Source organism: Patella vulgata, chromosome 7 (genome assembly GCF_932274485.2).
Source record: "Patella vulgata chromosome 7, xgPatVulg1.2, whole genome shotgun sequence".
In the NCBI taxonomy this organism is placed as follows: Eukaryota; Metazoa; Mollusca; class Gastropoda; family Patellidae; genus Patella; species Patella vulgata.
The window spans coordinates 31,642,466-31,660,241 of record NC_065885.2 but is presented as its reverse complement, the minus strand read 5'-3'; the positions used below and the strand labels follow the sequence as shown (position 1 = coordinate 31,660,241).

Sequence of the window (17,776 nt, the reverse complement as noted above, 5' to 3'; positions counted from 1 at the left end):
ATGAAAACTAAAAAAAAAACAAAAAACAAATTAATAAAATTATAGACAAACAAATTATAAATGTCCCGCAATTAGAGCATCTTATCTTTTGATAGATGAGAGAATGAGGCTATTTAAATAGTTAATTTGAAGTTAACACCATAAAATTTCTGGGTATAAATGATAAAAAATACGAGCATTGGATATTCTGGTCTAAAGGAAATACATGTCTGTTTTTAATCCAGTGTACCAGTGGTGTTCAGTTTAAAAACACTGTGCTAATTAGTTATGGAACCACCAATACTCTATTTTAAATGCATATTGAAATTAATGTGATATTTTAATGTACTAATTTCTTGCTTTCATTAATTTCTTGTTCTGTACAGTAAATGGATTAAATACTTCAGTGATGTAATAAAAACTATAGTAACTATAAAAGTAATGTATGTAATAAAAAATATAGTATAAAATCTACACAATGAAAAGTCAAAAATTAAATCCTATTACTAATAATAAAATACAACGAATAGTTTCTTTGTCTCTTCAACCAGATATTGTTTTAAAAACAAAATGTACCATTAAATCAACAGTTTATAGAGTTCAATTATCGGAAAAAAAAAGAAAAAAAAGTTAAAATTATTTTCAAATAATTTATCACAGCAGATATATATCTATATAATACATTATCCAAAGAATAATGTATACTTTCACTAACCAGTTCTCTCTAGCGATTTGGTCTCAAAGTTTCATTCACATAAAATATACATTAACAGCCTTATAGAATTATACTGGTTACTAAAATGGTTATATTGTTAGCCTTAGCAATATATCGGTAATGGTTCATTAATATTTGTAAAGTAGTAGTGCAAGATGATTAATTAATTAATGTAGATCATCATACTGGTTCTGTTATTAATTTTGATAAGTAAGGTTGTGTTTGACAAGACAAAAATTGGTGTATAATCTTTATAATGCTTAGTTGTCTAGAATATAATTAAAGTACAATTTCCTGCCCTTATTGTCCCTTTAACACATTATAGATATTCCGTAATTGTGTCATACAATATTTACAGGAAAATACATAACTTCATAATCAGTAAACAAGACTTCTTATTCTAATAAAACATTTTCTGTTACAGCAATTGATGTACAGTGGATATTAAGCAAAGTAAGGGTGAAATGAAATGGGGTTTAACGTCCTACTGTTTTGCTCCGAACTGGGCTAATGAAGACGGGCATACGCCATACAGTGTGCTATGAGGGTAATTTTGCCCGGACAGCGGCACTACGGCCTACTCTTATATCGAATTCCAACTGTCAAGGGATCTTTTACGTGCACGCCAATGTGTACACGGGACCTCGGTTTTTCGTCTCATCCGAATGACTAGACAGCTGTCCTTGTCAGGCCCTCCGGCAAAGTAAGGGTATTGTTCCATATTAATTACAGAGATGCACTGATTTTGTGATTGGGTTAACATTTATGATAATACAATTAAACCATGCCAGATATAACAAAACAACATTAAAACATGTGAATAGGAATGGGGGATGACAACATACAATTACAAACATGAGGGCATACAAATATCATTATTGTCAAATATAAGACATACATGTACAAGTGCAACATTTTTAAAGCAAGGGCAACATCTTGTTCAATATCACTGGAATTGGTATTATTATAATTGAAATAACAGGTAAAAGCATATGAAATATATAGAATGTTTCATGAAATACATCATTTGATACCTAATTATGAAATATATAGAATGCATCATAAAATACAACATTTGATACCTAATTTTCAATGCTTTTGTATAATACAATCACACCTGGAAATAAGGCATCTGTCACAGACAATGTCAGCCACAGATTCAGGCTTTGTCAGGCAAAAAACCTCTGGTGGCTGTCATTTTTTCCGGCACTGATTTGTCTTTTTTATTGATATTATTAATATATGTCCAGCACTAAGTTGAAAATGTCAAGTACTATTTCATTAGTGCCTGACATTTTGTAAGGTACATCTAAAACCCGTTATTTCCAGGCCTGAATACAATTTTAGCAAGTAAAAAATAATTTAATATTTAACTGTGAATGATCACCAAATAAAAGAAAACGTGTGCTATACAAGTTTGTCAAAAATAATAGAAATACTTTTCTCAAGTCTTTTAAAATAGTTAAATTTCTACCCCGTTGAAATGGATCATGCAAGACATGTACACACATCATTTTCTAATCGAATTAATATTTACATAACATTCTTTCATAATTAACAAACAAAATACCAAAGATAACAAATTGAGATATAAATTGTAACTGGTGATTAGGAAGACAAATTAACAGTCAGTTATTACTCATAGATCTAATACAACTATTTATCCCTGATAAACACATGAAATCATAGTCAATCAGATCAACAATGTATACATAGTAGTTCAGCTTACCGAATAAGGAAGTAAAAACAAGAAAACAATATAAAGATCATTTGAACAGGAACATGGCCAAGACCCCACAATAATAATCTCTTAAATGTGCTTCATTTTCAGTTTTCTCAACCATTTGTCACAGCTCTTCTGGAGGTTAACTAGTGGTATTACATTACAATCACAATCATTTCTAACAATTAACAATAACACAAGTTCACAATGACTCTAAGAATCTTGATTCCTTATTTATTTTGTCGCATTCCACGTAATTCTTCCAAGAATTAGAAAGACCCTGGCATGTCGGAAAACTAAAACGATATCCTATTTTATAACATGTATTATATATTTACATTAAAAAAAGCAAAAAAAGTAACATTAATATCAACTGTGCCTACATTCTGTGCTAATCCTCAAAAAGAATCTCTCCAATCCAGACCCCAAGCAAGCTCCAGTCACTTTAAACAATACCCAAAATATGCACTTACAGATGATACAGACAGAGTTATGGGTCTTAATATCCACCCAATACCAACTAGGACATTACAGGAGTTATCCATGAACACTAAGCTCAAGATAGTTTCCATCATAGTTTTTTAGTTCTAATCATGAGCCCATATATATATATATATATATATATATATATATATATATATATATATTAAATTTGAAATGGGGAAAAAATGGAGATCAGTTTACCCTTAGACTGCAGATGATCCAACAATCATGTACAGAACACAAAAAATGTAGCCACAATATTTACCTTAGATTATTTATAAATTGACGTCAAAGTTAAATATACAAGTACTTGCCATGCAAGATATGCCCACATTTTGCAAGAGATGGACAGAGAACATGTAAAGAGGTGAATTTTTGTACAATCAGGCAGGATGTTACGGTCCGATATGCATCAATATCTTTGGGATATAAAGTTCATATTATAAACATATATTTTAAGTTCCATCAAAATCAGATAAAAATAGAGGGTACACAAACTTGGTATTTATTATTACATGCTTATTATACTATTTGCGTAAAGGGGAGACAGCCTAAGTCACATTTTCACGAAAATATGGTGTAACAGTGATATATTTGAAGGGTTTTTAAAATCAAATAAAATACTGCACCAGTATCGAAAGGAACCTAGATCTTTGAGATACATGTATAAACATGTTTTAAGTTTCATCAGAATTGGATAAAAATTATGACCTCTAGAGGCTCCACAAGCTAAAAATACGATTGCGTCAAAATCGGACAAAAATTGACTCAGAGTGTCCACAAACAAAATGTGAACGGACGTCTGAACAGAGAGGGGCGACGGCATAATACATCCACATGAAAATGTGGGCGTAAAAAAATCAATATGAATTATAATGTAATCTAAAATATATTCTTATTTTATTCATTATAAAAAAAACATACATTTTAAAGAAGGGATCCCTTGAAATATTATGCTTGTAAATGGAATGATCACTTAAAAACAAATCTACTAAAATTTTAAAGTAGCACCATATTGATGAATAAAAGTGAACAGAATCATATAAAAAAATCAAAGAATCATATAGCAAGTGATCCAAAATACTTATTGGATCCATGGGACACTTTCACTTTGATTAAATCCAATTAGCTGCAAGTAGTGCTGGGTATCATACATGAGGTAGTGTTTACTTACTCTCTGTAACGAATAGGGGATGATCTTCTTGTATGTTTTATTTGAACAATTTCACAAGTGGCATTGCTGGTTAGTGTCATCTTCACAGATAATTGTTCATTTATACTGCTTTTATAAAAAAATATCAAGTCACATTATTAAATATTCTAAAAGCTAAAAAATCAGTAAAATAATTATTGTTGTGAATGACCGATTCCTATTTCTGCAGCTGGCATCTTCATATCTTTGCTTCACTAATAAATCTTCAAAATCTAATAGATGGAAAGGGAATTAAAGTCTTGTGAACACAATACTTTGTTCATTTTGAGATTAACATATTATGGTGTATTTCATATCTATAGTTATAAGTGCAATGGGGGGGGGGGGGTTCCGCCTACTCTTATTCAAATTCCAACTACCAGGGGCATACCTTTCTTTTTTGTTCCCTACCTCCTCCCCGCCCTCCACTCTAAAATAATAAGTATGTAAGTAGTTTTGAGTTCAGCTTAAGTACAGAATCGGGAAAAAATGGAAATCACTAGATTCATCCATTGCAGTTTAATTCTACTCCTCAATTACTAAGTTTCTTTATCCTCGTTCAGAGTTTGGTAAGGAATCTAAGGAAGAAATGGATAAATGTCTTTGAACAGGTGGATGTGGTTTTATTGATCTTTTGTGCATATACGATAGAAACTGATCTGGTATTTCCTCAAGCACAGATTGTGCTAAACGTGACTGTATCTGTGATCTATCTTGTCCACCTCGACCCATAAACTCTCTCATTGGAACAAACTGTAAAATAATTAGAATACTATACAGTTCCACATATTAAAACGATTTTCAATAAAAACAAGCATTCTAATCCTTAACCAACTTTTAAAAAGACCTTCTAGGTACAAATTATTTGATCTAATAAAATATTTGGAGAAAAAAAACATATTCAAATCAATTTATCTATCAAAAGTTGGCTTTAAATCTTTTTCAAAACATTTCATCGCAAGGAAATAGTCTATTTTTAGCAGTCTTGATTGTTGTGTGACTTGACTATCGCGAAAACCAGTCAATCGAAGGGAGGTTCCATTTTCAGCTTGTATTTGTCTTGCATCAATGTCTATTTACCATAAATATCGAAGCCTAAGTAAATTCTTTGACTATCCTCTGCCCATTTCTTTTTCCGACATTTAATCACAGAGTCTGTTGTAGTTTAAGTATCTGACTGTTTTCACAACTGTTAGACATTTGATCAACACACAAAGCACTTCCTGCACATGCTACATTACTCTAACTGACAACAAGCAAATGGACTGCCAGTTCATAATACCCATACATTTTTGTCCCATGCGTGACCCATCAGTCTTTTTCAGGAAATCCAGTATTTTTCTAGTAAGATAGAGTATCACTACTGTGTATATATATCAAAATTGCCATATTTTTATTGGAAATAACTAATAACTACCCTGATAATGCATTTTTATAAACAACTTAGATACATATCCTTATGAAGTGGTTGGAAATAACTTTAAAAGTTACCTGTACTATATCTCTTTCAGCATAAACACCTTTAGATGATAATCTTATTTCATCACCATCTAATACCTCCATTGCTGAAACAAACAAGTCAAAACACTATAAAATTCAATCCATTCTAACTTAGTTATGGCCATTTAAGGTTTACGTTAGGTTTCTATTGATTTTCTATAATGTCTCAGACAAATAGAATAATAACAATTCTATTACCATCTTCATGAAGTTATTTTTACATCTAACAAGATTATAGTACATATTTTTCACCTTTTGGAGAAATATGTGAAAGATGTGGCATGTATCTTTAAAATAAAGCTTATATACAAAAACAAACATTGTAAAGCAATCATTGTAGTCCTTTCAAGAAACTGAAAACCAAAACAATAATAGCACTGCATGAAACAATCGTAAGAAAACTTAAACCAATTGGAGGCCACTGATCATCATTTACAATTTTTAAACAATATCTGAATTGTTTCACGACTCCACGCTAGAATGTATTCAATTCAATTGTTAACATTTTAATAAAGAATACAAAACCAATATAAAAACCGTAAATAATCTCCTGATTTTAAGACAATAACATCAAAAAGATGTCCATCAAAAGATTTTATAGTTACAGGTGGTACAGGCTTGTATATAATTTTATATATAAATTTCCCTGTCATGTAATATTTGCTATATACATGTATATATTATTATATAGATTAAAGTAGATAAAGTACTCCTATGTTTATGGCAGATAAATATATATATCTTACCTCCAAAATCAGCATCTCCTACACCAATTATAATAATGGACATAGGTAACTTAGCAGCCTGGAAAATATAAATTCAAGCATGAAACATTGTATATCATTTTAAAGAGTAGCAGTTTTTATCCATCACAGTCACTACTACATGAGGACTAACAGACATCATATACAATTTCATTTCAAACAGAAGGAATAACAAAAATTGTTTTCAAAAATGAACAACTAAAAAAAAACCTACCTGTACAATAGCTTCACAGGTTTGTGGCATATCAGTTATGATACCATCTGTTACAATTAACAAAATAAAATAATCATTACCATTAACAGCTGCTGTTCTTGCAAACCTTTAATAAAGTACAATTATTGGTTTTATAGTGTATTATACAATAGTTTAAGGAAAGAACAAGATGCGACACTGGTATTACACTATTAATAAATAAGTTTTTGAGAATTGACTGAATGAGATACACATGGGTAAAACAATCAAAACTCAGCTAAGCATAAAATTAACCATATTTAGCTTTGTCTCAAAATGCATAACATGCAGCTTTATAAAATCCTTAAAATGTTTTGAAGAGCACAGAATGAATTTTGGTTTTCTGGGATGAAATATTAAAGGGACATTTTGAGATAATAGATAAAGAGTTGATAGTTCTTGCTATAATAGTTAAAAAAAAAAAATTATGTAAATAGAATATATTGAAAATTTCAGTCAAATTGCTCCACTCTGAACGGAGATATTAGCTTTAGAATTTTAGGCTAGCCTCGATCATCATTACTAAAGTCGTATAAGTTAATTAATGTCTGATTAATAATTTAGATTACATTTCAGATCTAAAGAAAGACCTGCAATAGACAGATTTTGCTCTTGTATAATGTGTGTTTAAGTAACAGAAAACAATTAATATTAGTCCATGCACAAAAAAATATTCTGATTTTCAGAAAATCCTTCCCAAATATCTCATGTGGAATAAAGGTTTTTATTTTTTGTGTTATAACTTCATCCAAGCATAATGTGACTAATCATCTGACTTATCACAAAAAACACATTTCAAGACACTTTATCTTATCTCATGTTGTTTTTAAGAAATATATGATTATCAAGTATCATTTGTAACTGTCAATAAGGGGGGTTGGCGTGGTTTTGATTCCCCGGTTGTACTTGACAAGGAGTAGGGTCCAACCTCGTGGGTTTTCTCCGGTTTCCTCCCACTGCTAAAGAACCCTATGCGCAAGCAAATTATTGAAATAAAATTGAACCACGTTAGTCCCAAAATGAACTAGTTTATGTCAAGTGGACGTTAAATCTCATTTCTCTCTCTCTCTGTAACTGTCCATAACACTTATCAGGGTTGACAATTTGACTGAGCCTAGGGTACACTTCCAGTTTCATTCAAATTTTTTTATGGAGTTAATTCCTGTAACAAGGGGAAATATAAAAGTGTGTCAATCAATGAGTTTTTTTTAAAATAAAAACAGAGCATGCAGTCCCTTTTAAATGATGTGAGGGTATATGAGAACCAGTATTTTTTAATGGTCTTAATTAGTGTATTCTAAATGTACATACTTTGCTACATGATTTATGCAGGGAGCAAAATTAGTTGGTCCATAAAGTTGAACACTGGTTAATGTTCGTTGATAGGCCTGTAGTACACCATCAATACCATGACAATATGGGTTGGCAGGATTACCGTTCTGAAAAATACAAATTTATAAAACAGATAAAATAACACAAGTCTTTAATATTTTAAATTGATAGATTTAATGAGGCCAATAAACCTTTAAATAATCGGCTGTGGTTTCATAAATAACAATGGGTTAATTATTACTTGTTAATTAAGAAGTCAATCAACTTGCTTGTCGGCTACAACAAAAGATCGTACCTTAGTGAGAATCGGCCATGTGGTTCATAATCCGAGTAGCCTAATGAGCACATTTAACGGTAATTTTGATAATCCGGTAAAAAACAAAACAGGCTTGCTGATTATTCATAACAGGTTCAGTAAGCTGCTTCAGTAAAAATAACCCATGTGGCGAAAGAAGACGACCTCAGCATGGTTTGCCAATCAAGCGTCTTCCACGCTCCATATGAATTCCAGGTACCGGTAGATATTAAAATAATAACTGGATCATACATTGATGTGACCAGTTATTAGGTAAATTTAAATCTTCATTGAATATAACCCCTTATAGAACACCAAGCAAACCGAGAAACCGTCTAATAATATATTTTCCTGATAGAATCTCCAATGCTGAATTCCAATGGCATGTGACAGATCGGTTGGAATTAGGCTAATAAACTAGTTTTAAGTAGCGTTTACCGTTATGATTTTTTATTTTATACACATTCTTACAAAGGCTTAATTTTAAAAATATTGTCGTTTTTATTGAAGGTTATATCATAATCGTACGGAATTTCTTTTAAAGCAATTTCAATTATCGTTGTCACGTGAAAATTGTGCCATTTGTCTTTCATCGACGAATGAATAAAACCTTTTATTCTGGAATATTACTGACATGAATTAAATATGGGAAATTTTATAAAGGTGTACCTGTTTTTATTTTTGTGGTAATAACATACATTAAAATACGACATTCTCCATAACAAATTACCAAGAATTATTTTTGTTGAAGTCTAGTTATGTTAAAGGGAATGTAAGCTTATAATTAATCTATTTCCCATGGGACCTCAATTGACCCAATTCTGGCCCATTTATTTCAAAATGGATTAAGAACCCTGCTTTCAATATCAAAGTTTCAACTGATCATCAGCTTCCAAGCACATAAACGATCCTGACAGTTGGAAATCGATGTAAGAGTAGACAATGGCAGTTTTCTAATGATACTATAGGCCTGCTTTAAATGTACAAATCTATTTTTTTTTTAGCCATGTGAAGCAAATACCACTGTATACTAAAAAAAACTAAAATGTTATGAATAGTTTCTAAAAATCTACATTTAAATTACCAGTGCAAATTCATGGGATACAACACCATCTGGTGGCAGACGGGCTCCAAAACCCAATGCTGGAAACATCTGATGGCTGAAATAATAAAATATTGATTATAGGTATAACATATTCAAATAACAACTCATCATAGATCAGAAGAACCTCTTGGCAATATGGTACCCATCAAAAGAATACGATTTTCCCTCATTGAGTTAAAATATTAAAGTAGCTAAGTCTCTAACTCAATATCAGCCAAAGTCTTACACTTTGAAAGCACTAATTATTTGTCAATTCAAATTAACATTGATGCTGTAATCTTACCGGGAAAAGGTAGGCTTCTGATATCCAATATTTAAGACAAAATAAACATTTTAGCATTTGTACACGAATCGTGTACCATAGTGTCTTTCAGCGTCATTTGTAACAAGTGACCAGAAAGAACGAGGCTAGACATATTCAACAACTATGTCAAATGGTGACGCCATATCATATCTGGAGAGCATGCGCAATAGACTTGAATAACCAGACGCTAGAAATTGGTATTCTGTTGAGACTTATGCAGTATTTTGCTGGACATAACTGATTTGAAATTATAGTCAAAATGGAAACAATTGAATGTAAATAAGTTTATATACAATCAGATTACATTATTATATGCGTTGCGACCCATTTGGGTCAATTTCTAGGTCCCAAATGTAAGCGATTTAGCTCCATTAGGATGTATCTAGTTTTATTTTATTCCAAATAAAGCAAAACTTACGTATCATAATCTTTTATGATATCACCAACTGCTTTGATCGCTAAACCATACTGACTTGGATTAAATTGACTCATATAATGTAAAGAACCAGAATCTTTAGGATCTCCGTTAGATGCTGTGAAATCTATACCAAATGTACAGTGTATTCCAGTACTGAAAAATATAATGTATTTGTGTTAGTTCAGGTTGTTTACACTACATTGCACAATGAAATATTTCATCCATAATATTATTAAGTGAATGTAAACATCCCAGTGATCCTCTGATAGATGAATCCAATCTGATTTTCAGTAGAGGTGTGAAAAATAAACATGTAAAATAAATTTAATTTATGCAGATATCTATCGTTTCTTTCAGAAATATGAGAGCCAACGCCGGTTCTATAAATATACTATGACAACAGAATGCTCCTGACCACTGTGTCGCTATTGATGACAAAAGCCACATACACTTACCACAATACCTATTGTCATGAAATCTTTTGTGCACATATTGGCTCATATAATTTACAGCTAGTGAAATTGATTAATATTTTAGTTTTTAGGGATTAAATAATATATTTCTATTTACCCTCCTCGAACATAATCCAAAAATGTAAAAACTTGCTCTATTTTGCAACTTATCATTTCAATCTAGAAGAAAAAAAGAACAAACAAAATTTTATATAGAATTTAAAATTGAATTAAAGAAACTTGAAGAATGTGTATGTACATCAGAATTACAAATTGATTGAAAACTTGAAAAGACCAACCCTCTATGATTTGCATACACAAATTAAATGTTCGATTCTACAGGATATTTTATATTGATATGATTTGCAGGATGAAAATTTTATATCAATAGATAAAGCCAGGGTTTGGAAAAACAGATTTTATGTTTTTATATTCGACTGTCAACACAGTTAACCAAAAATTAGTCAACAAGCCAACATTCCCATAATCTTACTAAAACAAAATCTTAGATAAAGCTTGCCCCATCACTGATATGCTATATTACTTGTGCTAAATAATAGAACAAATAAATTACATGGATTGATTGATATAAATACCACAAGTTACATATATTAGAAATTAACTTACCACTCCAGAATTTTTATATTTTTGTTTCTTAGCTGCTTTCTTAGGATTTATACACTAAACAAAAAAAAAAGCCAGGAGCAATGTTGAAATTGTGATTTTAATTTTCTTCTGGTCATAAATGGTTGAATTATAATTTTAGGTAATCAGATAGAAGATTAACAGAAATAATAAAACAAATAAAATGTATAATGCACGAGTATTATTGATACACACAAGAATTAAATTCCAAAAGGATATGTTGGGATTTTTTAAAATGTGGTTTATAATTTTTCATTTATTGTATATTTCATAAAGCTTGAAGAAGTATTTTTATTTTATATATTCCATATATATTCAGTACCTCATATTTGTTTCGTTCAGATGGTCCTCTTGAAAGTTCTCTTAGATTTGTTTTAAATTCACCAATGAAATCATGACTGAAAAATAATAACGTAAAATATTTATACAGCTCTTAAATATATCAAATGTAGTTAGCTTTTCACTTGTAAATTTTAATATTTGTTTTAAATATTTTTAAATCTAAGAAATCCTTGTGTTAAAAATCAGGTTGCCAGTGCGCTAAATCGAAATTTGAGAGAGAGAGAGAGAAATGGGGTTTAACGTCCACTCGACACAAACTAGGTCATTTCGGGACTAACATATTTTTTAAAAAAAATTTTATTTCAATAATTCGCTTGCGCGTAGGGGTCTTTAGCAGTGGGAGGAAACCGGAGGACTCGAAGAAAATCCACGAGGTTGGACAGGCGACCCTACTCCTTGTCACGTACAACCGGGGATTCGAAACCACGCCAGTCGACTCAATGACAGACTTTATGATACAGCGCGCGCACGCTAACCATTCAGCCATCCAACCCCCCAAATCGAAATTTGAACTCTTGTCAAACAATCATGGAAACAATGGTTGCCCAGCAACTTTGTCATGTGGTCAACCTTTAACAATTTAATTAATTAAAATTACACCGTTCCATATTATTTTTTTCGGGTGTTCATCTTGGCGTAATGATATTTCATTTTAGGATGACTTCAGTAATGTTCAGATTACGGTTATACGAATTAATCACACAATACAGAAAATACTTGGAAATCTTCAGATAGGCTTGATTATCGCTACATTTGATCAACAGACTAATCAAGGTCATGATATTAATATTATACTTACCCTCCATCAGCATCCCAGTCATAACATTCAAACTTTAATACCCTATAAATAAATATATTACTTATATTTACATCATAGAAGATACGGTATGAGATGAGTAGGTTTGGGTTTTCTGGTTCATTATCATGCATAGTAATAATAATAAAGTCCATTTTGTTTGGGTTTTCTGGTTCATTATCATGCATAGTAATAATAATAAAGTCCATTTTGTTCTCAACACTTACAAAAATTTTATACAATTACTTGGCTCCTGATATACCATGTTCATGTCTAAATGAAGTAATGAAATCCTGTCCCAACAATGTCTATTTTAGATAGTAAGAAAAGAACAACTGGTCTTACCTATCATAGTCACCATTACACAGAGATCGAACAGGTATAGAAAATGGTTTCCACGTGGGATCTAATGTTTTCTTTATAACTTCTGTTCTGTGAACTAGTGTAAAGCTACAAAAAAATGAATATGCATGAGAATGGTTATTCTTAGAATTTTCAGAATATTGAGTTATGCTTCACATGTGATTTGCTGCTGTACAGAAAACTTGGGTTTTTCAGACAAGCTGATAATTATTAGAAGAAGTAAATATTTCATATTTATGTTTTAAACAATCTGATTAAAATACAGATCTATATTTCGTTTCATTTTTTCGATGGCCTACACTACATGAAGATCTGACCAGTTGTACTGGAGGTCGCGTCAGGGGTCATACGAACGGCTTTTGACCCTATGACGTCAGATACTGATTAATCAATCAGCGTTGACGCTTCTAGCGGTTTACCCACAGTTCCGTGCAGCGCATGCCAAGAAGTTGCCATAACAGATGGTTTCATAGGCAAATTCCTCATGCCATCCAGAACACAGGTTATATAACAATTCTTCCAGATCCTAGTGTAGTACAGACAAATTTTGAACTATAAAAAATGAAACGAAATAGGATCTGTGTTTTAATCGGATTGTGTTTTAAATTACTAATAGAGAAAAACTAAAAAAAAAAAATTACACTCTATCAACCGGGACTCACTAATTTGTATTTGATCATTTATTAAATATTAAATTAAAATGAGAAAATACCTTTGATCTTCGTTGACTCTATAGATGGACAAAAAGGGGTCAGATTTACCAAAGAAATCTTTTTTATCTAATTTGTGTCCACAAAAATGTAATGTCACCCTCTCCTATAATTAAAACAAAACAGAACTTACTAGATATTGTGACATCTAAATAAACAACGACTTGATGACATAATATCAAAATATACATTTTGAAAATTTGACGATATTGTGAGATTAGTAGGTGATTTTAATTAAACTGATTAATGATGGACGTCATAAATCATATTCAATTGTTAACTTACCTTACAACTACTTTGTTCTTCAGCATTAACTGGAAAATATAAAATTGATATGTATAATACTTTTCATACATATATTAATTTAATCAAAACTAATGGCTTTTCATAAGCATATGTTTTATTTCTCAGTAAAACACCAGAATGAATACAAATTTGATAAAATAAATTGATCTTTTCATGTAACCTTTAACTTTATGGTAGTATATAGAGCATTTACAAGACAAACTGATGATGACAATACATGTCCACACTGTACAATGTGAAGAAAACACCTTAGTTAAGATCCTTAACTATTTTCAAGTGAATACTGATTTGTTGAAATCACCAATATCCATATTGTAAATCTAAACTTACTTATTATTGAACCACTGTCTTTCTTTGGACCACTGAAAAAACAATAACAAAACAATAGAAGCCATTCAGTATCAGAAACAATGAATAAACAATCACAAAAATTAAACTTTAGACTGTTAAAAGAAATTGTGACTAGACTGCAGACCGGACAAAATATAGAGGATATTTGTCGTTTTAGAGTGAATAACATATTTTATTTCATCGAGAAGCAAGAAAACTTATATTTTCACGAATAAGTAGCATGAGTGAAAATATAAACGTTTCCTTGCTTAGAGATGAAATAAAGTATGTTATTCACGACAAAACGACAAATGTTCTATTTATTTTATGATTTTACAATCATTTTAGGTAAAAACAACATGAACTACTTTGCCAATGGAATAACACTTTTATTTCACTGATAAAACGCGGTATTCCACTACATGTCCATATTAAATATCACTTCAGTGGCAATGGACTTTAAATAAACCTATTTCACACACATACCCATAGCCATAATCTAATAATGGTTCAAAAATTAGATTTTCAGGTGTTCATTTTTATAATGAGGCATGCCAAGAACCGTGTTAGCAGAAAAATTGATAGCTGCCAAACCAGCTAGGTCAAACCCATTCTGATTTGTACAGATAAAACTTACGCTAATCTTTTAGCTATTTTGTTTGAAGTGATTATTTCTCCTAATGTGCATTCGGTACTACCCAGAAAATCCTGAAATTAAAACATTCAGTTGGATAATGTTACACAAATTTGATGGCAAATGATAGAGATGCAAAGGGTGAAAACCACATATTAATGTACTATATAAATGTATATGAACTGATATATGGTTAGTTCAGTCTACTTACAAGTTTATCTTTTCCTTTTTATCGTTTGTGGATCAGCTATTTTTAATTACTTCTGCACAGACTTGTGACATATTTTTTGATTTTAAAATCTATATTGTGTTTTAAATATTGCATATCAGGAGCCCATATTTTCACGGTAAGATAACAACATCAATATTGATTGAAATAAACTAACAATACTGAATCTAATTCCAGTTTTTAATGTTGAATATGATAATATGGAGTAAGAGCTATACGCTCATTTATCCGCTGGAAATTTACACAATAAAACACAAAAGCTTCACATATTACCATGTACCTATTGCTTTCTTATTTATTTTGAATGATATCAATACTTACATGTTTACTTAAATCTGGACTTTTACAATCTACATCATATCTGAAGGGTAAAAATACATGTAGTAGGATAAAATGTCAACACACAAAGTAAACAAATCGTATTGCTTGTCTTATCATGAAATTGAAATTAGTAGTCTTGTTGCAGAGTAGATAGCAATATATCAAAAAATCCCAAAGCTCAATTATCTCACAAATGACAAAACATTTGTATTTACTCACATTTTCATAAATATAAAAGTACAAAAAGTTAAAAACAGTAAAACTCACATTTCAAATTTCAATTTCTGTAGTTCTTCAAATCGATATTTCATAACAAATTTTTGAACAAAATCTGGATTGAGATTATTCCATATAATTTCAGTTCTACCAAACTTTAAAATAGGAATTCAAAAGTCAATATTCATCAAATCATATTCAGAGTATCAATTTTCCAATTTGAACACACAAATCATTACCATTCATTGTAAAGCATCACATGGGAGTTTAATAATATGTGATGCACATCCTGGTGCTAATATTTTTGTAATTTAGTATTTAAAAGATAGGTTGCCAGGCAATGAAACATGTCCACAGCAGCTAAGTCATCAGGGCAGACAAGGGTTGTCGCATATATTTTCTTTTGTCAGTAATGAAAACATTTACAAAGCACTAAAGGGTTGAAAATCAATAGAATTCTTCTTCTCATGACCCTAAACACTGTGTATAATTTTAAGGTGAATCAGACATTAGGAGAAAAAAAATTTAGCCTGTAGAGTGAGCATTCACATGATTTTTCAAAGTAATCAAGGGCCATAACTCTGTCAGTAATTATGAGAAATCGTTGAAAATCAATAGACTTCTTTGTCTTATAAACTTAAACACTCTCTGTATAAATTGAAAGTTAATCTGATATTAATTTCGATATTTCACCATCTCCACCCCATCCTTGCTAACTTAAACCTTTCCTAATTTTGCTTAAACATGCATTATGCAAGAGCTTAATCTGCCTATTGCAGGTCTTTCTTTAGGCCTGAAATGTTTTCTAAAGTATTAATTAGACATTTATTAACTGATCCAGGCCTTAATCAACTCTCGATGGCATCAGATTTCTCCGATATTAAAAAGATTAGAATGGTTCAGCGATACTTTGATTTAATCAAATATGGAGGACCAATACTAAGCTTCGATCAACCAGTACGGTGGTTGAAATTATTGCACACGTCTTTCAAACCTTCAAAGGCTAATATAGAGTAATTTGAATGAAATTTTCAAATTATTCATTTTACATCATCTTCTTTCGAACTATTATAGCAAGAATGGCTAGTTCTTTATCTAAATCTTACATAATGTATCTTTAAATGGAAATATAAAATATAACTTACTTCCTTCCAGCCTCTATTTACATGATCTTGTACAAACAATACACACACTGAAATATATAACAATACCACTAGATATATGTATATGTAACAGAAATAAACCTGGCAGCATGCAATCCTGCAGATGTTGTCGGTTAACAGGCCTGTCTTGTCTAGGCCTTCCAGACCAATCTTTAACGGACCCCTACTAGAAACAATCAGCCAGTCTCAGGATACTAGTGTGATACTGATTGGCACCAAGATCTTTAGGCCATGGCTCTGGTACTCATACCTTCCTGAATTAATGCAATGATGGGTTATTGATATCAACCTTGGCATATGATTGCATCTTTTACAAAGTGTAGGAGTTGTACTAATCCTAGGTTTTTTTAAAAGCCACATTTTAAACCTCATGCAGTGCACCATACAATCATTATTTTGAGCATTTTCATTTTATCAAAATTAATTTTTTTGTGTTTGAGAGAATTGATCTATGGTGCGTTTACTTGATCGTGAAAACATCAGTCTTAATATTATTGCCATGAATGTTGTTACATTCAGAGTTGTATAAAAGTGGTGAGTTTTCATCTCCTGTTAATAATGATCTTGTGGAGCTGTAGTAGCTCAGCGAGAAAGACACTGGTTCGCTGGCTCAGAGGTCTCGTTTTTGATCCCGGTGCTAGCCGAGAAAATTTGTCTGGATTTGATAGTGTGGTCTCCCTTTATCAGTCGTCCAGATCGGAGGGCCCATCGAGGACAGCTGCCTAGTCATTTGGATGGGGTAAAAAACCAAGGTCCTGTGTACACAGTGCCGTGTACATAAACAAATTATTGACAGTTGGAATTCATTTCATTTCATTGATCATGAGTTTGTAGTTTGATTGGGAGTTAGCTAAAACTTACTTGGATCAGATTTAGAAAATGTGTCTGCATCAATCAGCTTTCTAAACAAAAAGAAATAAGAGGAGGATAAATAAATAGCAAACTAAATATAAAAGTTGATATGAAAATGTTTACTGGTGAAATCAAACTGTGGAAGCTAGTCAAAATATGAATGCTATATATAACTACACACAACCAGAACAACAAACACTATAATCAGGTGTGTCTTTTTGGCTCAACCCCCCCCCCCCCCCAAAAAAAAAACGGAATAGTTACCAAATGATTCTAAACAGTTTGTAAGTATATGTATGAACTGACAGTATAAGCTTCAAAGGAGTCACCGGAAAAATATCTGCAAAGCCGACAGTGACTATCATTTTTACAAAC

The 17,776-nt window shown here is 31.3% G+C and overlaps 1 protein-coding gene across 1 annotated transcript; it reads right to left on the bottom strand.

The window, feature by feature from the left end:
• Positions 1-3,040: 3,040 nt before the first annotated feature.
• LOC126827306 (copine-8) lies at positions 3,041-17,518 on the bottom strand. The gene is made up of 20 exons (XM_050556578.2): positions 17,411-17,518; positions 16,532-16,578; positions 15,438-15,541; positions 15,171-15,210; positions 14,624-14,694; positions 13,987-14,018; positions 13,636-13,664; positions 13,353-13,456; positions 12,623-12,727; positions 12,281-12,322; positions 11,462-11,537; positions 11,122-11,175; positions 10,613-10,674; positions 10,043-10,195; positions 9,300-9,375; positions 7,900-8,027; positions 6,571-6,676; positions 6,339-6,396; positions 5,584-5,657; positions 3,041-4,845 (listed from the first exon to the last, which is right to left on the bottom strand). Coding segments are annotated over exons 1-20 (1,566 nt in total). The 5' UTR covers positions 17,412-17,518; the 3' UTR covers positions 3,041-4,641.
• Between the last annotated feature and the right edge of the window lie 258 nt (positions 17,519-17,776).